A 24,083-nucleotide genomic window follows, 5' to 3' on the forward strand; every position below is an offset into this window, starting at 1 on the left:
TCTTGAACCTACCTCCCACCCCTAGAGAACTTTTATTAAAAGCCACTTTGGGACATATATTTAAAAAAAAAAAATAGAAAGTGGAGATAAATGCATCCATGTAATAACTAACCTTTGTACCTTCTTTTAAAACAAATGAACAAATCAAAAACTGGTTTGGAAAGCATTATTTATGCCACCAACTTCAGCTCAATGGTACTTACACATGCTAATAATAAACTTTGCTTTCCACAAAACTTTTCTTTTTACCTGCAACAAATTCATAACCTATGCCTTTGTAAACGAAGATGAAGCATTTATCTTTTTCTTTCTACCTGATTCCTGCAGAATTTGGCTTCTCCAGCAGGCTCCTCTGTGAACTTGATGAATTACTGCCACCAGACGACGACTCATTTCACTAGTCATTCTTTAATTTGTCCTAACTTGTTTTCAATTTATTTATGTCTTGTGTCTCTCCTCACTGTGTTACATCTCCTCACATTACACTAATGAATTTATAAATGTAGTGAGCTATATATCTTATAGCCCATCTAGTGTATAAAATTAGTGTCTCCTGCAATACCCAATGGAAACCCCGGCTTCAGACATAGCTAAATATCTTAAGGCCATCAGTTGTATCTACAACCATATAGAGAATATAATAGTGCAACTCTAGATATGAGAAGCGGGAACAAGGGGAAATATTTTCTGCATCATAATAGACTAGTAAAACAGGAGACCCAGAGTTTTAATAAATATGTTATAATGGATCTGCAGCTGATTGAAGCAGATAGTGGGGAGCTGCGGAAACAGATGGATAAGTATAAGTTATATGTTGTGTATTACAGCTATTTTATTATACAACCTGATATGCTAATGTTAAAACATGCTATACTAATCTTCCTCAATAAGGAAGACCAATAAGTGTTATGGAAATAAAATGAAACTTTTACTGACATGAACTAGCATTCAAAAGATATACTTTTGAAATGTAGTATAAATGTAATAAAACCATGTTTCATGCCTGTATGATTTTAGAATTTTTCTCATAGGAACATGCATATCAGTTCCCACCCATGACAGAGATGTGTTGTTGAGGACCACTGAGTATGTTTCCTTTGTTGTTTGTATTAACCCACAGAACTAAGTAAAGAAAGTGAAAGGGAAAATATAACTAGGGAATGATGGAGTTTCAGATCATGGTCAACAAAGTGCTTCCCTCACCACCATCAGTAACTAGAGATCCATGAGATGTAAACACAGAAATCAGAATAATACCATGGTCAGCATTTATTCATTGAAGGTCTCTTTATTTCTGATCATTTCTACAATTGTGCATACAGAAATAACTCAAACATGTGTGTCTCAAACTGAACCTCCAGAAACTTAGGTTCATATTTGACTCCATAAACATGTCTCTAAATAAATCCCAAACTCCCCAAGTCAACATATGCTTCTAGAATCCTGCACCCTTGCTGGATCACGTTTGCTTTTCTCAATGACACTGAGCTGGTATCAGAAATCATGGGTGTATTTTCCCTTCATAATATACCTATCTACTAGATTTCAGTTTCCAAGTGTCCAGAAGAAAGCTTATGATAGAGGCAACCAGCTAGGCAAGGTATTACAGTATTATGCATTGGGACTCAGATGATCACACACGTCCTCACCACAGTGAGGACAGGGGCTGGGGCTAATCCAAATCTTCCTGGGATGTCCTAAGTCTGTAAGGAGCTGCCAAAGCTCAGCTTTTAGTTGGGCAAGTCTCTCCTGGTTAAGAATACCCAGAGAGCTGTAACTCTCCCGAGGGGCAGGATAAAACTCTAGACGTAAAGCAGACAACCCATCAGTGTGACGCAGGAGACTCTGCAGGACAGCCATGGAGATGAGGTTTCCACATATGCTGAAGACCCTGAGCTGGGAGCAGCAGCTTAGGGCAGGCACAAGAGCCGTGAGGAGGGAGTCCGTGATCCCACACAGGTTTAAGTTCAGCTCTTCAAGAGTACCCGCAACTTTCTCTAGCAGGCCTTGGATGAGCTTGGGACAAAAGTTGGTCAGGGTAACACCACTCAGATTCAGGCCCTTTAGCTGACACATTTTCGGACTCTGGGACAGATGGGTCAAGTCTAATTCTGTAAGCAGGCAGTTGGTTATTGAGATGTTGTACAAAGGGATCTTCAGGCATCTGGAGGAAAAAGATAAAAAACAAGTAATTAGTTCTGGGAAACCAGAGTGATAAGTGACCTCCACTTGAGAGGTAAATGACTGGCCTGAAACCAAGTTGTTGTTACCATCTGATAAAATTCAATATCCAGAATGCCCAGACTCATTCCAGGCTGAGTCCTGCAATTTTCATGTGTGACTAGATCAAGCTAAAAGAATCTTGAAAAAAAAAAAGAACCTTGAAAGCTCTTTTTCCCTCATCTATCAAGCAGAGTACAACATACTCCACTTCCTTAGGAAGATGAATGAAGATAATGGAATGCACTAGAATATGCTCAGTAGAGAGCCTGAGACAGAGTCTCCAAGTGTGGACACTACTTAATTTTAGTACTGGGAGATGAGATAAACATGTTTTAATTCAGATCCCTTCAGTCCATGCTTGGGCTCCAGATGCCTGTATCTCTGGCCAGGTGAGGCACTTGGAGGACGTGTGTAAACAATAAGACCCCACACCATGCCCTGGGGCTGCCAGACTTCAGCAACTCTCATCCGGGCATCATCTACAAACTTTCTATCATTGTTCACTCTCCTTTTGTCTCTGCTTCATTACTTTTAAAGTCCCAATCTGTAAAGATGGTCTTGGGTTGCATATAATGTAACTAAATAATATACAGGAAATGCATGATTCTGTAGATGATAGTAATGAAGCAGAGACAAAAGGAGAGTGAACAGGATAGAAGGTATGTAGATGATGCCCAGATGGGAGTCGCTGAAGATTGGCAACCCCAGGGCATGGTGTGGGGTCTTACTGTTTCTACACATCTTCCAAGTGCCTCACCCGGCCAGAGATTTAGGCATTTGGAACCCAAGCATGGACTGAAGGGATGTGAATTAAAACATGTTTATCTCATCTCCCAGTACTAAAATCAAGTAGTGTCCACACTTGATGGAGACTCTGTCTCAGGCTCTCTACTGAGCATATTCTAGTGCATTCCATTATCTTCATTCATCCTCCTAAGGAAGTGGAGTATGTTGTACTCTGCTTGACAGATGAGGAAAAAGAGCTTTCAAGGTTCTTTTAGCTTGATCTAGGTTTTTCCTTGTCAATGCCATCTTCATAACCTGTCATCGAACAGAGATATCTCTTCCCAAAGAAGAAATCACATACATGCCCGCACTACACCTATGCCTCCTAATTTGTAGCTTCCTAACCTGATGTCTCTTTCCAGAACTTCTATACCAGCTTTCTCACACCTTGATTGCTCCACTTATGTGCTACCACACTTCACAGTACAGCACCAAATGATACAATGCGCTTGATACTTTACTATTGTGTTCACTGTTGTTCAACCAGGGCTGGTCCCCTCACCTGAGCATCTGGTTCAGGCGGCCTTCAAGGAAAGATGGACCTTCCATACGGAGATAGCGGAGGTACTGCAGTCTGAGGATCTGAGAAGTAAATTGCAGAAGAGCCTGATGGTCCTGTTCCTCAGCAGCAGACCCATGAATGGGGGAGAGAAGGAGTTTCTGAACATTTCTCATCTTGCCCAGGAGAGGAGCAAACTTGGCCAGGGAGGACAGCTTCTGGGTGAAATTCAAGTCCACCTCCTGGATACAGTCCAACTTCACTATTCGGAAAACTTTCTTAATAGTTTCCCTGGACCTTGAAACAATCTTCATCTTCTTACAGCACAAGTGTATGGAGCCTTTCCGCTGCTCCACCCACGTGAAGAGGTAGGTGATACATTTGCCCCAGGTATTTTCCTTGAGACAAAGATCTACGTACATCTCCAAGGGAGCCAAGGAGTGCTTTGTCCTTGGCATGTCCTTAGCCACTGATGCCATAAGTGAACTTGAGGTCACATGGTACTTGTCTCCAGACCACATGTTCCAGAAGTCCTGGCCAGTATTTCTCAAGTCCAGCACCCGCAGTTTGCACTTCCTATGGGGAAACAGAAGATCGGGTGAGAGTCTTTAAAATGTACACTGAATGAAACTACAGCCTCAGAATTTAGGCAACATTCTAACTTCCCATCTTTGCTTTGACTTCACATTCCTGATATCACCTTCTGTCTTTTCTCTTTCCTCTCTTGCTCACTTTCCTCCAGTCCTTTTCGTCTTCCATCCTTCCTAGTACACTTTTGCAAGGTATTTCCCAATGTGATCTCAGCAGTGCTCAAGGCTTCTGAGCTTTTTCAGAAGTCTCTGGTCTGCCCTTTGGTCATTCACTCTCCCTGACACCGGCAGTCCCTTCCAGGACACCCAAGACCCTGCCAGGCTATCTGGATCAGACTCACCTGGGCTGAACCTTCTGGGCCAGCAGGACATCAAGTCCATCCAGCACTGCTTCTAAGGTTTCTTGGTGAGGCTTCTTCATCAGCCCCCCTAGAGGCAGGCGGGCAAAGGGCCAGGTTTGCACCATGGCCATCATGGTCTCACTGCGTCTGAGAGAGAAGGCGGCCATGAATAGTGTTGGGTAGAGCTCCATGGGCAGATACTCCAAAGACCAGATGGCCAAGGCCTCATCTCTCAACAGGCTCATTGCTGCCAAGTTCACAAGTCTGGGTGGGTTGTGAGCACTCATCCTGACTCTTCTCTTAATGGAATCCTGTGAAAATGCAAGGGAACAAAGCATCCTTCTCAGGTCAGTCATACCCAAAGAGTGGTCTCTCTCCCCATTCTTCAGGGAAATCAAATCAGAGGCAAAGTCATCACCGTGGAAACGATGAACCAGAAAGGAAGAAACTCAGTTTGTCAGGCTTCCAGGCTAGATTTGGTGGCACTAAGCTATAGCTCTGCCTCTTCTGGCACTACAGCGAGAATCTCACAAGTACCAAGAAGACAGAAAGGCAACCAATAGCTCCTCCATTTCCTTCATTGTTTGCTTACTGCATGTCCCTCTTGCACCTTTGTATCAGGAGACTGAACAAGTTGACTCCCTTTCTCTTGGGTGAAAACCTTTAAAGTATCATGTTCAGCCCAAATTATGGGGCAAGAAGTTCATGTGGAACACAGCTTCAGTCCTCAGTTTCCAAAGTTAACTTTACTGGGAAGGATTAAGGAGATACCTTTTAAAAGCAATGCAATTTGTGCATAAAGTAAAAACTTTAAATGTCAAGAAATAGCATTTCCAATAGTTAGATGTCTTTTATTAACAAGAAGAACTGTTTCATAAGACATTTAAATGATATAAGCCAAAGCCAAAATCAAATGTTTAGGATGAAGGCAAAGCTTCACTTTGAGGCAAAAGGAAAGCCTTTAATTTGTTTAACCAAAAGAAAAGGAAAACTCTTCCTGTCATGTCAGATCGCATCCCACCTGTCAGTACACACTGACCATTGGCAGAATATCTTCCCTGAGGTTATTCCCTGAGGCTCAGATGTGGTTCTAGGGCTGCTCAGACCTCAGTCCTGGGCGAGAACACAGGCAGTGACTCAACATTGAGAAGTTTCTGAGTCTCTTCTTTGGTGTTTGAGGCTTTTATAGAACTTTCTAATCACATCTGCCCTCCTTTCAACTGCTAACTTCCAATTAGAAGTCATTACCTGATTAGATTCCACAAATTCTCTCAGGTTAATGCTGATTGGGTTACAGTATATCTCCAGATGATTGAGGGAGGGGGTGGGACCTAGGACTTTTTCATTGGTTCACTCCACAAAATAGGATTGAGTTTTGCTAATATGGATAGTTGTATTCCTGGGTGGGAGTAAGGGAAGGGATTATGTGTCCCAAATATTATACAAAAAAACAAAACCCAAGACAATGTCTGGAAAACCTCATTGTTGCATGATTTTTGTCCAAATTAAAATTATTAAATGTCCTAGAATTAAAGCAGCTTCATAAAAGCAGTGGTGTTATTTCCAAAGGAAACAAAATAAACTCTTATTTGTTTCAAGTTCACACTTAGGTCTTATATGGGAAATGGCAGATTATGAGTTTATTCACAGGGGCTTGCAACTGGAGATGTCACTGGCCCTCCAGGCTTAATTGCTGACAGAGAACATCTGGTCAATCCTGTGAGAACTAAGGGTGGGTGCTGGGCAGTGTGGTGGTGGCCCTTCCTAAAGGGGCCCTGTGAATGACTCAAACAGCCTCATGCATGTGGTTTTGTTTGTTTGTTTTTCTCTTGGAAAGAAGGACACTAAAGGCTTTTCTTTGGGTGATATTTAGAAACTAAACAGGAGTGGCTAAGAGGAGACAGTCATCTTTGAGGGTGTTTCCTGCTAGAATGTTGAGTTCAGGACATCAAATTGACTTGAAAAGACTAAATCTGAGAATCTGAGTGGAAGGAGTCATGACCAACTCTGTGAAGGACATTTGCACACCTGAGAATCAGTGAGGGTGGTCACTGTGGGTTCTTTGGGAACTCAGAGACCAGGTGGCGGGAATGTGAATCAGTCACAGCTAACCTTGTTTTCACTGTGCCTGCTGCTACCAGTAACCATTGTCTTTTAGGTTCTTCACACAGAGGATGCAGCCAAGATAGCAATTAATCCCAGGCATATTCCTGGAATCCTGGGAGCTGAACCATAATCCCATTGGTCTCTTCTACATATTTTTTGATATTACATGGATATTACTTGACTTATTCTGATACTTATTTTGTGAGTAGGGTAAAGACATGATTTGCTGTCTATTTCCCAGTTCCCCTGGTTGCTGCTGGATCATGTTGCAAGGATTAACAAGGGAGCAAGACACCAGCAGGGGATACTTTGCTGTACCTGGCTGCGAGTCAGGGGTTGCACTTGAGTGGCCCAGGGTTTTTCTAGGGGCTGAATCAGAAGCACTTTGCTCTTACAGGGAAGTTTAAACAGAAGGATAACAGAGGCTTCAAGGAACCTCCAAGATTTAATTGTGACTTACTAAGATTGAGGACGATGGGAAAGGATCAGGTACGGAGAAAGAAAGTAAGGAGTCTGTTAGGTCATATTAGACTTGAGATGGTCATAACATTAAGTAAAAAGAAACATCAAGTACCGAATAGCACTTGCAACAAAATCCTATTCATATGGCAAATGTTTCTTGTGAAATTCAAATTTTATACCTGGAATGACAGGACTGTGGGGATGCAAAGGCAATTCCAGCCCCAGCAACATCAACATCAGGCTAACAAACCAACATTGGTCTCAGGTCTAGAACAACAAAGACATTCATTTCCCTGTCATTGTAAGTCACGTTAGAGTTCCTTGCTGACCACTTTTCTCATACTAGAGGTTACAGGATGGCCAAATATATTCCACACACAGTGTTTTAACAAAGAAAATTTGTTGCTAGAGGAAAAGAATCCCATGTTTTATATCACAATTTCCTCTCCACTGTCCCTTAGCAGAAAAATATTTAAAGAAAAATGTAGCAACACTGAACCCAACATCACAAAAGGCATCAGTTCAGTTCAGTTCAGTCGCTCAGTCGTGTCCGATATTAGATATTAGAGCTAATATCCACAAAAGATGTCCTTTTCATTATAGGGGACTGGAATGCAAAAGTAGAAAGTCAAGAAACACCTGGAGTAACAGGCAAATTTGGCCTTGGAATACGGAATGAAGCAGGGCAAAGACTAATAGAGTTTTGCCAAGAAAATGCACTGGTCATAACAAACACCCTCTTCCAACAACACAAGAGAAGACTCTACACATGGACCATCACCAGATGGTCAACACCGAAATCAGATTGATTATATTCTTTGCAGCCAAAGATGGAGAAGCCCTATACAGTCAACAAAAACAAGACCAGGAGTTGACTGTGGCTCAGATCATGAACTCCTTATTATCAAATTCAGACTGAAATTGAAGAAAGTAGGGAAAACCACTAGACCATTCAGGTATGACCTAAATCAAATCCCTTATGATTATACAGTGGAAGTGAGAAATAGATTTAAGGGCCTAGATCTGATAGATAGAGTGCCTGATGAACTATGGACTGAGGTTCCTGACATTGTACAGGAGACAGGGATCAAGACCATCCCCATGGAAAAGAAATGCAAAAAAGCAAAATGGCTGTCTGGGGAGGCCTTACAAATAGCTGTGAAAAGAAGAAAAGCAAAAAGCAAAGGAGAAAAGGAAAGATATAAGCATCTGTATGCAGAGTTCCAAAGAATAGCAAGAAGAGATAAGAAAGCCTTCCTCAGCCATCAATGCAAAGAAATAGAGGAAAACAACAGAATGGAAAAGACTACAGATCTCTTCCAGAAAATCAGAGATACCAAGGGAACATTTCAGGCAAAGATGGGCTCGATAAAGGACAGAAATGGTATGGACCTAACAGAAGCAGAAGATATTAAGAAGACATGGCAAGAATACACAGAAGAACTGTACAAAAAAGATCTTCACAACCCAGATATTCACGATGGTGTGATCACTGACCTAGAGCCAGACATCCTGGAATGTGAAGTCAAATGGGCCTTAGAAAGCATCACTACGAACAAAGCTAGTGGAGGTGATGGAATTCCAGTTGAGCTATTTCAAATGCTGAAAGATGATGCTGTGAAAGTTCTGAACTCAATATGTCAGCAAATTTGGAAAACTCAGCAGTGGCCACAGGACTGGAAAAGGTCAGTTTTCATTCCAATCCCAAAGAAAGGCAATGCCAAAGAATGCTCAAACGACCGCACAATTGCACTCATCTCACATGCTAGTAAAGTAATGCTCAAAATTCTCCAAGCCAGGCTTCAGCAATACGTGAACCGTGAACTTTCTGATGTTCAAGCTGGTTTTAGAAAAGGCAAAGGAACCAGAGACCAAATTGCCAACATCCACTGGATCATGGAAAAAGCAAGAAAGTTCCGGGAAAACACCTATATCTGCTTTATTGACTATGCCAAAGCCTTTGACTGTGTGGATCACAATAAACTGTGGGAAATTCTTCAAAAGATGGGAATACCAGACCACCTGACCTGCCTCTTAAGAAATCTGTATACAGGTCAGGAAGCAACAGTTAGAACTGGACATGGAACAACAGACTGGTTCCAAATAGGAAAAGGAGTATGTCAAGGCTGTATATTGTCACCCTGATTATTTAACTTATATGCAGAGTATATCATGAAAAACGCTGGACTAGAAGAAACACAAGCTGGAATCAAGATTGCTGGGAGAAATATCAATATCCTCAGATATGCAGATGACACCACCCTTATGGCAGAAAATGAAGAGGAACTAAAAATCCTCTTGATGAAAGTGAAAGTGGAGAGTGAAAAAGTTGGCTTAATGCTCAATATTCAGAAATGAAGATCATGGCATCCGGTCCCATCACTTCATGGGAAATGGATGGGGAAACAGTGGAAACAGTGTCAGACTTTATTTTTGGGGGGCTCCAAAATCACTGCAGATGGTGACTGCAGCCATGAAATTAAAAGATGCTTACTCCTTGGAAGAAAAATTATGACCAAACTAGATAGCATATTGAAAAGCAGAGACATTACTTTGCCAACAAAGGTCCGTCTAGTCAAGGCTATGGTTTTTCCAGTGGTCATGTATGGATGTGAGAGTTGGACTGTGAAGAAGGCTGAGCGCCGAAGAATTGATGCTTCTGAACTGTGGTGTTGGAGAAGACTCTTGAGAGTCTCTTGGACTGCAAGGAAATCCAACCAGTCCATTCTGAAGGAGATCAGCCCTGGGATTTCTTTGGAAGGAATGATGCTGAAGCTGAAACTCCAGTAATTTGGCCACTCATGCGAAGAGTTGACTCATTGGAAAAGACCCTGATGCTGGGAAATATTGAAGGCAGGAGGAGAAGGGGACGACAGAGGATGAGATGGCTGGATGGCATCACTGACTCGATGGACGTGAGTCTGAGTGAACTCTGGGAGGTGGTGATGGACAGGGAGGCCTGGCGTACTGCGATTCATGGGGTTGCAAAGAGTCGGACAAGACTGAGCGACTGATCTGATCTGAGAGTACATCATGGGAAATCCAGGGCTGGATGAAGCTCAAGCTGGAATCAAGATTACTGGAAGAAATAGCAATATCTTCAAATATGCAGATGATACCACCATAATGGCAGAAAGCAAAGAGGAATTAAAGAACTTCTTGATGAAAGTGAAAGAGCAGAAAGTGAAAAAACTGGCTTAAAACTCAACATTCAAAAAATTAAGATCATGGTATCTAGTCCCATCACTTCATGGTAAATAGATGGGGAAAAAATGAAAATAGAGACAAACTTTACTTTCTTGGGCTCCAGAATCACTGTGGACAGTGACTGCAGTCACAAAATTAAAAGATCGTTGCTCCTTGGAAGAAAAGCTATGAAGAAACCAGACAGCATATTACAAGGCAGAGAAGTCACTTTGCTGACAAAGTCCATATAGTCAAACTATGGTTTTTCCAGTAGCTATGTACAGATGTGAGAGTTAGACCACAAAGAGGGCTGAGTGCTGAAGAATTCATGCTTTCAAAATGAGAGGCTAGAGAAGACTCAAGAGTCCCTTCAACAGCAAGGAGATCAAACTAGCCAATCCAAAAGGAAATCAACCCTGAATATTCATTCAAAGGACTGATGCTGAAGCTCAAGCTCCAATACTTTGGCCACCTGATGCAAAGAGCTGATTCACTGGAAAAGACTCTGATGCTGGGAAGGATTGAAGGCAGGAGGAGAAGGGGGCGACAGAGGATGAGATGGTTGGATGGCATCACCGACTCAGTGGACATGAGTGTGACAAACTCTGCGAGATGGTGAAAGATATTCCATGGGGTTGAAAAGAGTTGGACATGACTGAGTGACTGAAAAACTCATCTCCACTTCCAGTCTTCTCTTAAGCTTTTCCTTAGAGACAAATATTTCAGTTGCTATTTCAGTAAACAAAGGATGTTGAAGCCAAAAGGCCATCATCCACTGCAGCTGCCCCCAAAACAGTATGCCCCAAGGGGAATTCAAGCAGGAGAAAACAGGATGGTGTCCTGAGGTAGTTAAGATGTGTATCATATGGATATGGGCCATATGCATATCATATGGACTTCAATAAGTCCAGACTTTTGCTAATGCATATCATATTCATATTGATATATATATCACATGGACTTCAGTAAGTTCAGGCTCCTGCCTCTTTCCGTACATAAAAAAAGCATGAAAAGGAACTTCCCTGGTGTTCCAGTGGTTAAGAATCCACCTGCCAATTAACAAAGACCTAGAAGAACTAAAGACTAAACATACACAGACAAACAACATAATTACAGAAATTAAAAATACTCTAGAAAGAATAAATAGAAGAATATCTGAAGCAGAAGAATAGATCAGTGAGCTGTAAGATGAAATGGTGAAAATAACTGCTGAAGAGGAGAATAAAGTAAAAAGAATGAAAAGAACTGAGAATAGTCTCAGAGATCTCTGGGACAATATTAAATGTACCAACATTCAAATTATAGGGGTCCCAGAAGAAGAAGAGAAAAAGAAAGGGTATGAGAAAATTTTTGAAGAGATTATAGTTGAAAATTTCCCCAACATGGAAAAGGAAATAGTCAATCAAGTCCAAGAGGTGCAAAGAGTCACATACAGGATAAACCCAAGGAGAAACATGCCAAGATACATACTAATCAAACTAAAAAGATTAAACACAAAGAAAGAATATTAAAAGCAACAAAGGAAAAGCAACAAGCAACATACAAGGGAAACCCCATAAATTTAACAGCTGATTATTCAGCAGAAACTCTGCAGGCCAGAATGGAATGGCAGGACATATTTAAAGTACTGAAAGGGGAAAATCTATAACCAAGATTACTCTACTGAAAGGATCTCATTCAAAATTGATCTCATTCAAAAGGATCTCATTCAAAATAAACAGCTTTTCAGACAAGCAAAAGTTAACAGAATTCAGAACCACCAAACCAGCTTTACAACAAATGTTAAAGGGAGTTATAGTGTCAGAAAATACAAAAGAAGAAAAAGATCTACAAAAACAAAGCTCAAACAATTAAGAATAAGGCAATAGAAACAAATATGTATACATATATATATATATACACACACACATATAAAATCACTTTAAATGTAAATGGAGACAGGCTGAATGGATACAAAAACAAGACACACATATATGCTGTTTATAAGAAACCCACTTCAGACCTAAAGACATACACACACTGAAAGTGAGAGGATGGAAAAATATATTCCATGCAAATGAAAAGCAAAAGAAAGCTGGAGTAGCAATCATCATATCAGAAAAAGTAGACCTTAAAATAAAGATTACAAGAGATAAGGAAGAACGCTACATAATGATCAAGGGATCAATCCAAGAGGAAGACAAAACAATTGTAAATATCTATGCTATGGACCTAACAGAAGCAGAAGATATTAAGAAGAGGTAGCAAGAATACGCAGAAAAACTATACAAAAAAGATGTTCATGACACAGATAATCATGATGCTGTGATCACTCACCTAGAGCCAGACATCCTGGAATGGGAAGTCAGGTGGGCCTTAGGAAGCATCACTATGAACAAAGCCAGTGGAGGTGATGGAATTCCAGTTGAGCTATTTCAAATCCTGAAAGATGATGCTTTGAAAGTTCTGAACTCAATATGTCAGCAAATTTGGAAAACTCAGCAGTGGCCACAGGACTGGAAAAGGTCAGTTTTCATTCCAGTCCCAAAGAAAGGCAATGCCAAAGAATGCTCAAACTACCTCACAATTGCAGTCATCTCACACGCTAGTAAAGTAATGCTCAAAATTCTCCAAGCCAGGCTTCAGAAATATGTGAACCATGAACTTCCAGATGTTCAAGCTGGTTTTAGAAAAGGCAGAGGAACCAGAAACCACATTGCCAACATCTGCTGGATCATCGAAAAAGCAAGAGAGTTCGAGAAAAACATCAATTTCTGCTTTATTGACTATGCCAAAACTTTTGACTGTGTGGATCACAATAAACTGTAGAAAATTCTGAAAGAGATAGGAATACCAGATCACATGACCTGCCTCTTGAGAAATCTGTATGAAGGTCAGGAAGCAACAATTAGAACTGAACATGGAACAACAGACTGGTTCCAAATAGGAAAAGGAGTATGTCAAGGCTGTATATTGTCACCCTGCTTATTTAACTTATATGCAGAGTACATCATGAGAAACACTGGGCTGGAAGAAGCTCAAGCTGGAGTCAGGATTGCCAGGAGAAATATCAATAACCTCAGATATGCAGATGACACCACCCTTATGGCAGAAAGTGAAAAAGAACTAAAGAGCCTCTTTATGAAAGTGAAAGAGGAGAATGAAAAAGTTGGCTTAAAGCTCAATATTCAGAAAACTAAGATCATGACATCCAGTCTCATCACTTCGTGGCAAATAGATGGAGAAACAGTGGAAACAGTGTCAGACTTTATTTTTGGGGCTCCAAAATCACGGCAGATGGTGATTGCAGCCATGAAATTAAAAGACACTTACTCCTTGGAAGGAAAGTTATGACCAACCTAGATAGCATATTCAAAAGCAGAGACATTACTTTGCCAACAAAGGTCCATCTAGTCAAGGCTATGGTTTTTCCTGTGGTCATGTATGGATGTGAGAGAGTTGGACTGTGAAGAAGGCTGAGCACCGAAGAATTGATGATTTTGAACTGTGGTGCTGGAGAAGACTTTTGAGAGTCCCTTGGACTGCAAGGAGATCCAACCAGTCCATTCTAAAAGAGATCAGTCCTGGGTGTTCATTGGAAGGACTGACATTGAAGCTGAAACTTCAATAATTTGGCTACCTGATGCGAAGAGCTGACTCATTTGAAAAGACCCTGATGCTGGGAAAGATTGAGGGCAGGAGGAGAAGGGGACGACAGAGGATGAGATGGTTGGATGGCATCATTGACTCAATGGACATGAGTTTGGGTGAACTCCAGGAGTTGGTGATGGACAGGGAGGCCTGGCATGCTGCGGTTCATGGGTCACAAAGAGTCAGATATGACTGAGCAACTGAACTGAACTGAACTGATGCACCCAATATAGGAGCACCTCAATACATAAGACAAACACTAACAGACATAAAAGGAGAAATTGATAGTAACACAGCAATAGTAGGAGACTTTAACACCCAACTCATATCAATGGACAGATCATCAAGATAGAAAATTAATAAGGACCCACAAGTCTTATATGATAGATTAGACAAGATGGATCTCATTGATATCTTCAGGACATTCCATCCAAATGCAGATGAATATACCTTCTCAAATGCTCATGGAACTTTCTCTAGAATAGAATACATCTTGGATCACAAATCAAACCTCAGTAAATTTAATAAAATTGAAATCATATCAAGCATCTTTTCTGACCACAATGCTATGAAACTAGATATCAATTACAAGAAAAAAAAAACTGTAAAAATCACAAACTCATAGAGATTAAACAATACATTTCTAAATAATGAACACGTTATTGAAGAAATCCAAAAGGAAATAAAAAAATTCATAGAAAAACATGACAATGAAAACAAGACAACTCAAAACCTATGGGATGCAGCAAAAGCAGTTCTAAGAGGGAAGTTTATAGTAATACAATCTTACCTCAAGAAACAAGAAAAACATCGAATAGACAACCTAACTTTACACCTAAAACAATTGGAAAAAGAAGAACAAAAACCCAAAATTAGTAGAAGAAAAGAAATCATAAAGATATGAGCAGAAATACATGAAAAAGAAATGAAAGAAACAACAGTAAAGATTAATAAAACTAAAAGCTGGTTCTTTGAGAAGATAAATAAAATTGACAAACTTTTAGCCAGACTCATCAAGCAAAAAAGAGAGAAGAATCAAATCAACAAAATTAGAAATGAAAAAGGAGAGGTTACAACAGACAATGCAGAAATACAAAGGATTATAAGAGACTATTATGAACAACTATATGGCAATAAAATGGATAACCTGGAAGAAATGGACAGATTCTTAGAAAAGTTCAATCTTGCAAGACTAAACCAGGAAGAAATAGAAATTAGAGACAACCCAATTATAAGCACTGAAATTGAAACTGTGATCAAAAATTTCCCAAAAAACAAAAGCCCAGAACCAGATAGCTTCACAGGAGAATTCTATCAAGCATTTGGAGAAGAGCTAATGCTTATCCTTCTAAAACTCTTTCCAAAAATTACAGAGGAAGGAACACTTCCAAACTCATTCTAGGAGGCCACCATCACCCAGATACTAAAACCAGACAAAGATAACACACACAAAAAAGAAAACTACAAGCCAGTATCACTGATGAACATAGATTCAAAAATCCTCAACAAAATCTTAGCAAACAGAATTCAGCAACACATCAAAAAGCTCATACACCATGATCAAGTTGGGTTTATTCCAGGGATGCAAGGATTCTTCAACATATGCAAATCAATGTGATACACCATATTAACAAATTGAAAGATAAAAACCATATGATAATCTCAATAATGCAGAAAAAGGCTTTGACAAAATTCAGCACCCATTTATGATGAAAACTCTTCAAAAAATGGGCATAGAAGGAACCTACCTCAACATAGTAAAGGTCATATATGAAGAGCCTACAGCAAACATTATTCTCAGTGGTGAAAAAATGAAACCATTCCCCCTAAGATCAGGAACAAGATAAGCATGTCCACTTTCACCACTAATATTCAACATAGTTCTGGAAGTCATAGCTAAAGCATTCAGAGAAGAAAAAGAAATAAAAGGAATCCAGATCAGAAAAGAAGAAGTAAAGCTCTCACCTGTTTGCAGGTAACATGACACTGTGCATAGAAAACCCTAATCAGAAAATTACTAGAGCTAAAGAGTGAATTTAGCAAAGTCACAGGATACAAAATCAATACACAGAAATCACTTGCATTCCTATATTCTAACAATGAAAAATCAGAAAGAGAAATTAAGAAATCAATCCCATTCACCTCGCAACAAAAAGATTAAAATATCTAGGAATAAACCTACCCAAGGAGACAAAATAACTGTATGCAGAAAATTATAAGACACTGATGAAAGAAATCAAAGATGACATAAAAGATGGAGAGATATTCCTGGTTAGGAAGAATCAGTATTGTGAAAATGAGTATACTATAGATTCAAACGCAATCTATAGATTCAATGAGACCCCTATCAAATTACCAATGCCACTTTTAACAAAACTAGAAAAAAATAAGTCAAAATTTATATTGAAACACAGAAGACCCCAAATAGCCAAAGCATTCTTGAGAAAGAATATTGGAGGTGGAGGAATCAACCTTTCTGATTTCAGATTATTCTACAAAGCTACAATCATCAAAACAGTATGGTACTGGCACAAAAACAGAAATATAGACCAATGGAACAAGATAGAAAGCCCAGAAATAAACCCATGCACCTATGGGTACCTTATTTTTGACACAGGAGGCAAGAATATACAATAGGGCAAAGACAGCCTCTTCAATAAGTGGTTCTGGGAAAACTGTACAGTGACATGTAAAAGAATGATATTAGAACACTTCCTAACATCATACACAAACATAAACTCAAAACAGATTAAAGACCTAAATGTAAGACCAGAAGTATAAAACTCTTAGAGGAAAACATAGGCAGAAGACTCAATGACATAAATCAAAGCAAGATCCACTATGACCCACCTCCTCGAGTGATGGAAATAAAAACAAAAGTAAGCAGTTGGGACCTGATTAAACTTAAAAGCTTATGCACAGCAAAGGAAATTATAAGCAAGGTGAAAAGACACCCCACAGAATGGGAGAAAATAATAGCAAATGAAACAACTGACGAAGGATTAATTTCCAAAATACATAAACAGCTCATACAACTCAAAACCAGAAAAACAAACAATCCAATCAAAAAGTGGGGAAAAGACCTGAACAGACATTTTTCCAAAGAAGACATACATATGACTAATAAACACATGAAAAGATGCTCAACAACACTCATTATTAGAGAAATGAAAATCAAAACTACAATGAGACATCACCTCACAACAGTCAGAATGGCCATCATCAAAAAGTCTACAAACAATAAATGCTGGAGAGGTTATAGAAAAAAGGGAACCCTCTTGCACTGCTGGTGGGAATGTAAATTGATACAGCCACTATGGAAGATGGTATGGAGATTCCATTAAAAAAATTAGGAATAAAACCACCATATGACCCAGCAATCCCACTCCTGGGCATATACCCTGAGGAAACCAAAATTGAAAAAGACATACGTACTCCAATGTTCACTGAAGCCCTATTTACAATAGCTAGAGCATGGAAGCAACCTAGATGTCCATCAACAGATGAAAGGATAAAGAAGTTGTGGTACATATACACAATGGAATATTACTCAGCCATAAAAAGGAACGCATTTGAATCAGTTCTAATGAGATGGATTAAACTAGAGCCTATTATACTGAGTGAAGTAAGTCAGAAAGAGAAAGATAAATATGGTATACTAATGCATATATACAGAATCTAGAAAGATGGCATCAAAGAATTTATTTGCAGGGCAGCAAAGCAGAAACAGACATAGAGAACAGACTTATGGACATGAGGAGAGGGGAAGAGAGGGTGAGACGAATGGAGAGAGTAACATGTAAACTTACATTACCATATGTAAAATAGATAGCCAATAGGAATTTGCTGTATGTTTCAGGGAACTCAAACAGGGCCTCTGTATCACCCTAGAAGGCTAAGATGGGGTGGGAAATGGGAGCGAGGTTCAAAAGGGAGGAGACATGCGTATACCTATGGCTGATTCATGTTGAGGTTTGACAGAAAAGCAACAAAATTCTGTAAAGAAATTATGCTTCAATGAAAAAACAAATTAAAAAAAAATAAAAGAATCCACCTGTCAGTGCAAGGGATACAGCTTGGAACCCTGGTCTGGGAAGATTCCATATGCTGTGGAGGAACTAAACCCACGCTCCATAACTCCTGAGCACTCGACTATAGCCTGAGACCTGTGACTACTGAAGCCCACATGCCCTGGAGCCCATGCTCTGCAATGAAAGAAGCCAGCAAAATGAGAAACCAATGCATTTCAACTAGAGAGTAACCCCTGCTTGCCAGAACAAGAGAAAGGCTGCACTCAGCAAAGAAGACCCCGTACAGCCTCCCTGCCCCCCTCAAAAAGTACATAAATAAATAACAATTTTTAAAAAGCATGAAAATCATTGAGATGTATCATTTTTATCATATGAAGTAATCTTTTGATGTTTTCCGAATGTTTTTTCAGGAAATGACTTTACATAATCTGGCTTTCCCATATAACTTTTTTTCCTCCTTATAACTTTTAGTTCCTCAGAGCAATCTGAGAAGCCACCTTTCTGGCCATAATCTTCTGTAAAGTCACCAAGTAAAACATATTTGTCACATTTTAAGTTGTGCATTTCTTGTCATTTTACATGCTCTTCCAAGACCTTTTCCCAACCCACAGTGTCCTGTCCCCACTCACCTGAGTTCCAGGCGTTAGATGAAAACTGTCGACTAAAACACCTGAAAGTCACCACCTGAAAGTAGAGAATTATTTTACTTGGTTCGGAATGTTTAGGACCCAAGCCCAGGAGACAGCATCTCAGAGGCTCTGAGAAAACTGCTCCAAGGAGGCAGGAGGGGGAGTCAGGCTATTTACAAGTTTGTAACAAAGGGAGCAGGCAGTAACATCAAAGATTATTGTGAGGTTAAAAAAAAAAAAAAAAGATATCAAGATAAGGAATTTAACATTGTATGTATGGCAAGATACAAGCCCCTGGGCTCACTGAATCCATTCCTTTCATATGCACCTCAGCTCTCTGGGGTCAAATCTTGTTCCCTTGTTCACGCGAAGGGTGGCAAACGTGGAAGATGGCTGCTTCTTGCATTCCCGACCAGCTCCTCGGCTACGACCCTGGGGAATGGCGACATCTGCTGGATTGGAGGTTTACATCACTGTGCAAATATTTGTACTCAAGTGGCATGTACAGGACAGCCCAATTTTTTAAAATATATTTATTATTTTGATTATTTGGCTGTGCTGGGTCTTAATCATGCATGCAGGATCTTTGCTCTCCCTTGTGCCCCTGAGGCATCTTTTAGTTGTGGCAGGCGAATATTTAGTTGCGGGATATGCGATCTATTTCCCTAACCAGGTATTGAACCCAGGGCCCCTGAATTGGGAGCATGGAGTCGTACCCAGTGGACCACCAGGGAAGTTCCACGATGTCAAGAATTATTAAAAATTCTAAAGTATACCATCTTGAACAGAAAACTGATTTCTATCTTCTACCAGCAGGTGATCATTTCTATGATCTACCAGCAGGTGGCCTAGGAGACCTAGAGCTCAGAATGTCTGTCACTGAAGATGAATCCAGTCTCTTATTTCCTCCCACCCCCATCCCCCCTTCACAAGCTACTGGATCAGCTTAAGTGAACCATCATGTATTGGTGACCACATGTAATACGTGAGTCCAATATCAGTCTCTGGGTTTTGCTTTCCTCCGCGTTGTAAGCAGTAGAAGGATAAAGACTTATGCTATTCACTAGGAGGGAGAAGCTTGGGAGGATAAAAAGCATTATGGAGTTCTTACACAATAAGGAGCTCTTGCTCAACAACTCCTGAGCCAAGTCCTCAACAAGTAATATCTCACTGGATCCTACTAAAAATCCCATAAACAGTGTGTGCATCATTATATTCATCGTGGGGAAAACAAAGCTCTGCCTATGAGCTATATCCCAGCCCTATATGCCCCTCTTCCTCAGAATAAACAATTGCAGCCTCTGAATCCTTAGCAGGGAAACTTTATTTGGTTGCATTTTGTTTAGACACCCTGTGAAGATTAAATTTATGTGTCAGCTTCATTGTGAGATGAGATGCCAAGATCTGAGATCAAACACTAATTCTGGGGGAATCTGAAAGGGAATTCTTGGAGGAGAATAGCGTGGACTCAGTAGACGGAGTCAGGAGATCAGCCCTCACCAGTGTGGGAGGGCATCGTCTTATCCTGTGGGGGCCTGATGGAACGAGGGCTACTGCTCTCCCTCTCCCTCTCTTTAGCCATGAATACTGGAGCTTCTGATTCCTGAACCTTGAAACTCCAGGACATACACAAGTGGTGCCTTTGTTCTCAGGCCTTTAGCCTTGACTTAGTGCTACACCATCACTTCCATTGTTTTTCAAACTTAAGATAAGGTCTGAACTAAACCACACTTTGTTCTAGTTCTCTAGGCAACAGACAGCAGACAGTGGGACTATTAAGCCTCTATAACCATATAAGCCTCTCTTTACCTGTCTATATGACAGGTGAATCTTGAATAAGTTCAACATGGTTGAACTGCTCAGACTAACTTAGATGAGGATTTCTTTTTAACAGTGAATTTGGTCTACATCATATGTAGTTGGTTGAATTTGAGGATGATGAACTAGGATAGGGAGTGCCCACTCTGAGTTATTTGTAAAACATAACATATATTTATTATATATTTGAAAATTCTGATAACCAGACAAGCTGTCTTTGACTTTTCTGATAGAGAGGAACTGGAATTGTAATGGGAATTAACAGCCAATTCTGATGTGACCAACCACCCAAAATGATACAATACTGAAATGTGGTATGGAAATAAAAAAATCCATGTTAAATGTTTTGTTATTTTAGCATTTTGTTAAAAGGAATTTGCATGTCTGGCCACAACTCAATTATATCAATAAGGACCACTACTTACCCATGACAGGCATGAAACAGTGAGAACCAGTCTCGACCTTTTTGGATGTAGGGAAAACATCTTGCAGAAGTGGGGACCTTTCCTTTGGCACTAAAGCACACACAGTGGCAAAAAACTGTGATGTATACACTGACTGGTAGAAGCATGAAGAATACCCACGCCCAAAGTGAAGGCTTGAATCAGCAGTAAGAGCCCTGCTAAGAGCTCTTCATTCCAATAGTTCATTGCACACTGAGTATGTTCCCTTTTGTGTCTATTAAACCACTGAACAGACAAATAAATAATCCAGGAGGTAAGAGTTGCCTCAGGGGGCTTACATTGTGGCTCAGATGGTAAAGAATCTGCCTGCAGTGTAGGAGACCTAGGTTCAATCCCTGGGTTGGGAAGATCCCCTGGAAAAAGGAATGCCTGCCCACTCCAGTATTCTCTCCTGGCTAATCCCATGAACAGAACAGCCTGGTGGGCTACAGTCCATGGGGTCCCAACGAGTCAGGCACGACTGATTGACTAAACGCAAACACACACACACAAACACACACACACACACAAACACACATACACACACAAACACACACACACACAAGCAATGCCCCAAGAAGAATTTCTTTATTCTGTCTTAGAGAATGAATAAATTATAGGATTTATAAGGTTTTGAATCATGGACAATGTGCCTTTTTTAATCAGTAACTGGAGATAGCTGAGGCATAAATTGAACACAGAATATATCATGGAGGATAGCAGTTGGTCTTCCATGAGTGTTTCTTTATTTATTGTTTAATAATTTTTACTGGAGATTAGCTTTACAATGTCACATTAGTTTCTTGCTTTACAACAAAAAGAATCAGTCATATCAATACATTTATCCACTCTCGTTTTAGATTTCCTTCCTGTTCAGGTCACCAGGAGGATCTCTTTATTCCTGACAATTTCTTCACAACAGTATCCCCAGGGTTAACTGAACCACATTTGGGTTTCCAGTGTGTATCCACCCAGGTTCATAACAGATTCTAGAAGAACATGTCCCTGAAAGTCCAATCCCCTCCCAGAGTCTACGTTTGCCCTGCAATCCTGCACCATCCCCCACCACTATCACCTTTCCTTCTCCCATTCATATTGTGCATATTCCTGAAACCATTCTAGATTTCAGTCTCCAAGAGCACAGAAGAAAGCTTCTGATAGAGGCAACCCCCTAGGCAGGGGCAGGACAGCTGTGTACAATGGGCTCCATGTGATGGCATACATCCTCACCACAGGGAGGACAGGGGCTGAGACTTATCCAGATGATCCTGGGATGTCCCAAGTCTCTGAGAATCTCCAATAGCTGAGCCCGAAGCCGGGCAAGTCTCGCTTCCAGGAGAACACCCCGAGGTTGTTCTCTCCTGTAACTCTCCTGAGGGGCAGGATAGCGCTCTGGCCTTAAACAGGACAGCACAGCGGTGTGTCGCAGCAGCTTCTCTATGACGGCCGTGGACAGGAGGTCCCCACACAGGCTGAAGGACCTGAGCTAGGAGCAGCAGCTCAGGGCAGGCAGGAAGGCCTCCAGATGGGAGTCTGTGATCCCACACACATCTAAGTCCAGTTCCTGGAGGGTGGCTGCGACTTTCTGCAGCAGAACTTGGAGGGGCTCAGGCCGAAAGTCAGTCATGGTGACACCGCTGAGATCCAAGCTCTTGAGCTGACTGATGTCTGGGCTCTGGGACACGTGGGTCAAGTCTGATTCTGTAAGCCGGCACTTGGTTATTGACAGGCTGTCCAAGGGGGACCTCAGGCACCTGGGGAGAAACCAACCAATTAGTTCTTGGAAAATGGGTGCCAGATTACATACTCAGTTCAGTCACTCAGTCATGTCTGACTCTTTGCAACCTCATGGACTGCATCAAGCCAGACTTTCCTGTCCATCACCAACTCCTAGAGCTTGCTCAAACTCATGTCCATTGAGTCAATGATGCTATCCAAACATCTCATCCTCTGCCGTCCCCTTCTACTCCTGCCCTCAATCCTTCCCAGCATCGGGGTCTTTTCAAATGAGTCAGTTATTTGCATCAGGTGGCCAAAGTATTGGAGTTTCAGCTTCAGCATCAGTTCTTCCAATGAATATTCAGGACTGATTTCCTTTAGGATGGACTGGTTGGATCTCCTTGTAGTCCAAGGGACTCTCAAGACCCTTCTCCAACACCACAGTTCAAAAGCATCAGTGCTTCAGCGCTCAGCTTTCCTTGTCATCCACCTCTCACATCTATACATGACTACTGGAAGAACCACAGCTTTGACTAGACAGACCTTTGTCAGCAAAGTAATGTCTCTGCTTTTTAATATGCTATCTATGTTGGTCATAGCTTTTCTTCCAAGGAGCAAGCATCTTTTAATTTCATGGCTGCAGTCACCATCTGCAGTGATTTTGGCATGCACCACCCCCCCCCCCAAAAAAAAGAAGTCTGTCACTGTTTCCCTTGTTTCCCTCTTCTATTTGCCATGAAGTGATGGGATTGGATTCCATGATCTTCATTTTTTGAATGTTGAGTTTTAAGCCAATCTTTTCACTCTCCTCTTTAACTTTCATCAATAGGCTCTTTAGTTCCTCTTTGCTTTCTGCCTTACGGGTGGTGTCATCTGCATATCTGAGGTTATTGATGTTTCTTCCTGCAATCTTGATTCCAGCTTGTGCTTCATCCAGCCCAGCATTTCACATGATATGCCCTGCATATCAAGTGAATGATATGCCGGGCATATCATTTATCAAGTTAAATAAGCAGGGTGACAATATACAGCCCAACATACTCCTTTCCCAGTTTGAAACTAGTCCATTGTTCCATGTCTGGTTCTAACTGTTGCTTCTTGACCTGCATACAGATTTCTCAGGAGGCAGGTCAGGTGTTCTGGTATTCCCATCTCTTGAAGTATATTCCACAGTTTATTGTGATCCACACAGTCAAAGACTTTGGCATAGTCAATAAAGCCGAAATAGATGTTTTTATGGAACTCTCTTGCTTTTTCTATGATACAACAGATTTTTGCAATTTGATCTCTGGTTCCTCTGCCTTTTCTAAATCCAACTTAAACATCTGGAAGTTCACGGTTCACATACTATTGAAGCCTGGCTTAGAGAATCTTGAGCATTACTTTGCTCGCATGTGAGATGAGTACAATTGTGTGGTAGTCTGAACATTCTTTGGCATTGCCTTTCTTTGGGATTAGAATGAAAACTGACCTTTTCCAGTCTGTGGCCGCTGTGAGTTTTCCAAATTTGCTGGCATATTGAGTGCAGCACTTTCACAGCATCATCTTTCAGCATTTGAAATAACTCAACTGGAATTCCATCACCTTCACTAGCTTTGTTCATAGTGATGTTTCCTAAGG

The 24,083-nt window shown here is 40.7% G+C and overlaps 1 protein-coding gene across 2 annotated transcripts; it reads right to left on the bottom strand.

Annotated features, from left to right (window-relative positions):
- Window positions 1–1,245: 1,245 nt before the first annotated feature.
- Window positions 1,246–18,895, bottom strand: LOC133228005 (PRAME family member 8-like). 2 transcript variants are annotated; one of them, XM_061383233.1, is made up of 5 exons: window positions 18,812–18,895; window positions 18,484–18,538; window positions 4,440–4,750; window positions 3,512–4,084; window positions 1,246–2,164 (listed from the first exon to the last, which is right to left on the bottom strand). In XM_061383233.1, the coding sequence occupies exons 3-5, from the start codon at window positions 4,724–4,726 to the stop codon at window positions 1,612–1,614; spliced, it is 1,413 nt and encodes a 470-aa protein (XP_061239217.1). In that variant the 5' UTR covers window positions 4,727–4,750; window positions 18,484–18,538; window positions 18,812–18,895; the 3' UTR covers window positions 1,246–1,611. The 2 variants fall into 2 exon arrangements, with proteins under 2 accessions (XP_061239217.1, XP_061239218.1); XM_061383234.1 differs by lacking the exon at window positions 18,812–18,895 and having other exon boundaries at window positions 18,484–18,668.
- Between the last annotated feature and the right edge of the window lie 5,188 nt (window positions 18,896–24,083).

The sequence above is a fragment of the Bos javanicus genome, chromosome 16 (genome assembly GCF_032452875.1).
Source record: "Bos javanicus breed banteng chromosome 16, ARS-OSU_banteng_1.0, whole genome shotgun sequence".
Taxonomy (NCBI): domain Eukaryota; kingdom Metazoa; phylum Chordata; class Mammalia; order Artiodactyla; family Bovidae; genus Bos; species Bos javanicus.

Excerpts from the sequence above, each read along its gene's own strand:
- LOC133228005 (XM_061383233.1), bottom strand. The coding sequence starts at position 4,726 with ATGAGTGCTCACAACCCACCCAGACTTGTGAACTTGGCAGCAATGAGC. Across the intron at positions 4,085-4,439 it reads GCCCAGAAGGTTCAGCCCAG|GAAGTGCAAACTGCGGGTGC; the intron begins GTGAGTCTGATC and ends GTTTCCCCATAG. Across the intron at positions 2,165-3,511 it reads CGCCTGAACCAGATGCTCAG|ATGCCTGAAGATCCCTTTGT; the intron begins GTGAGGGGACCA and ends TTTTTCCTCCAG.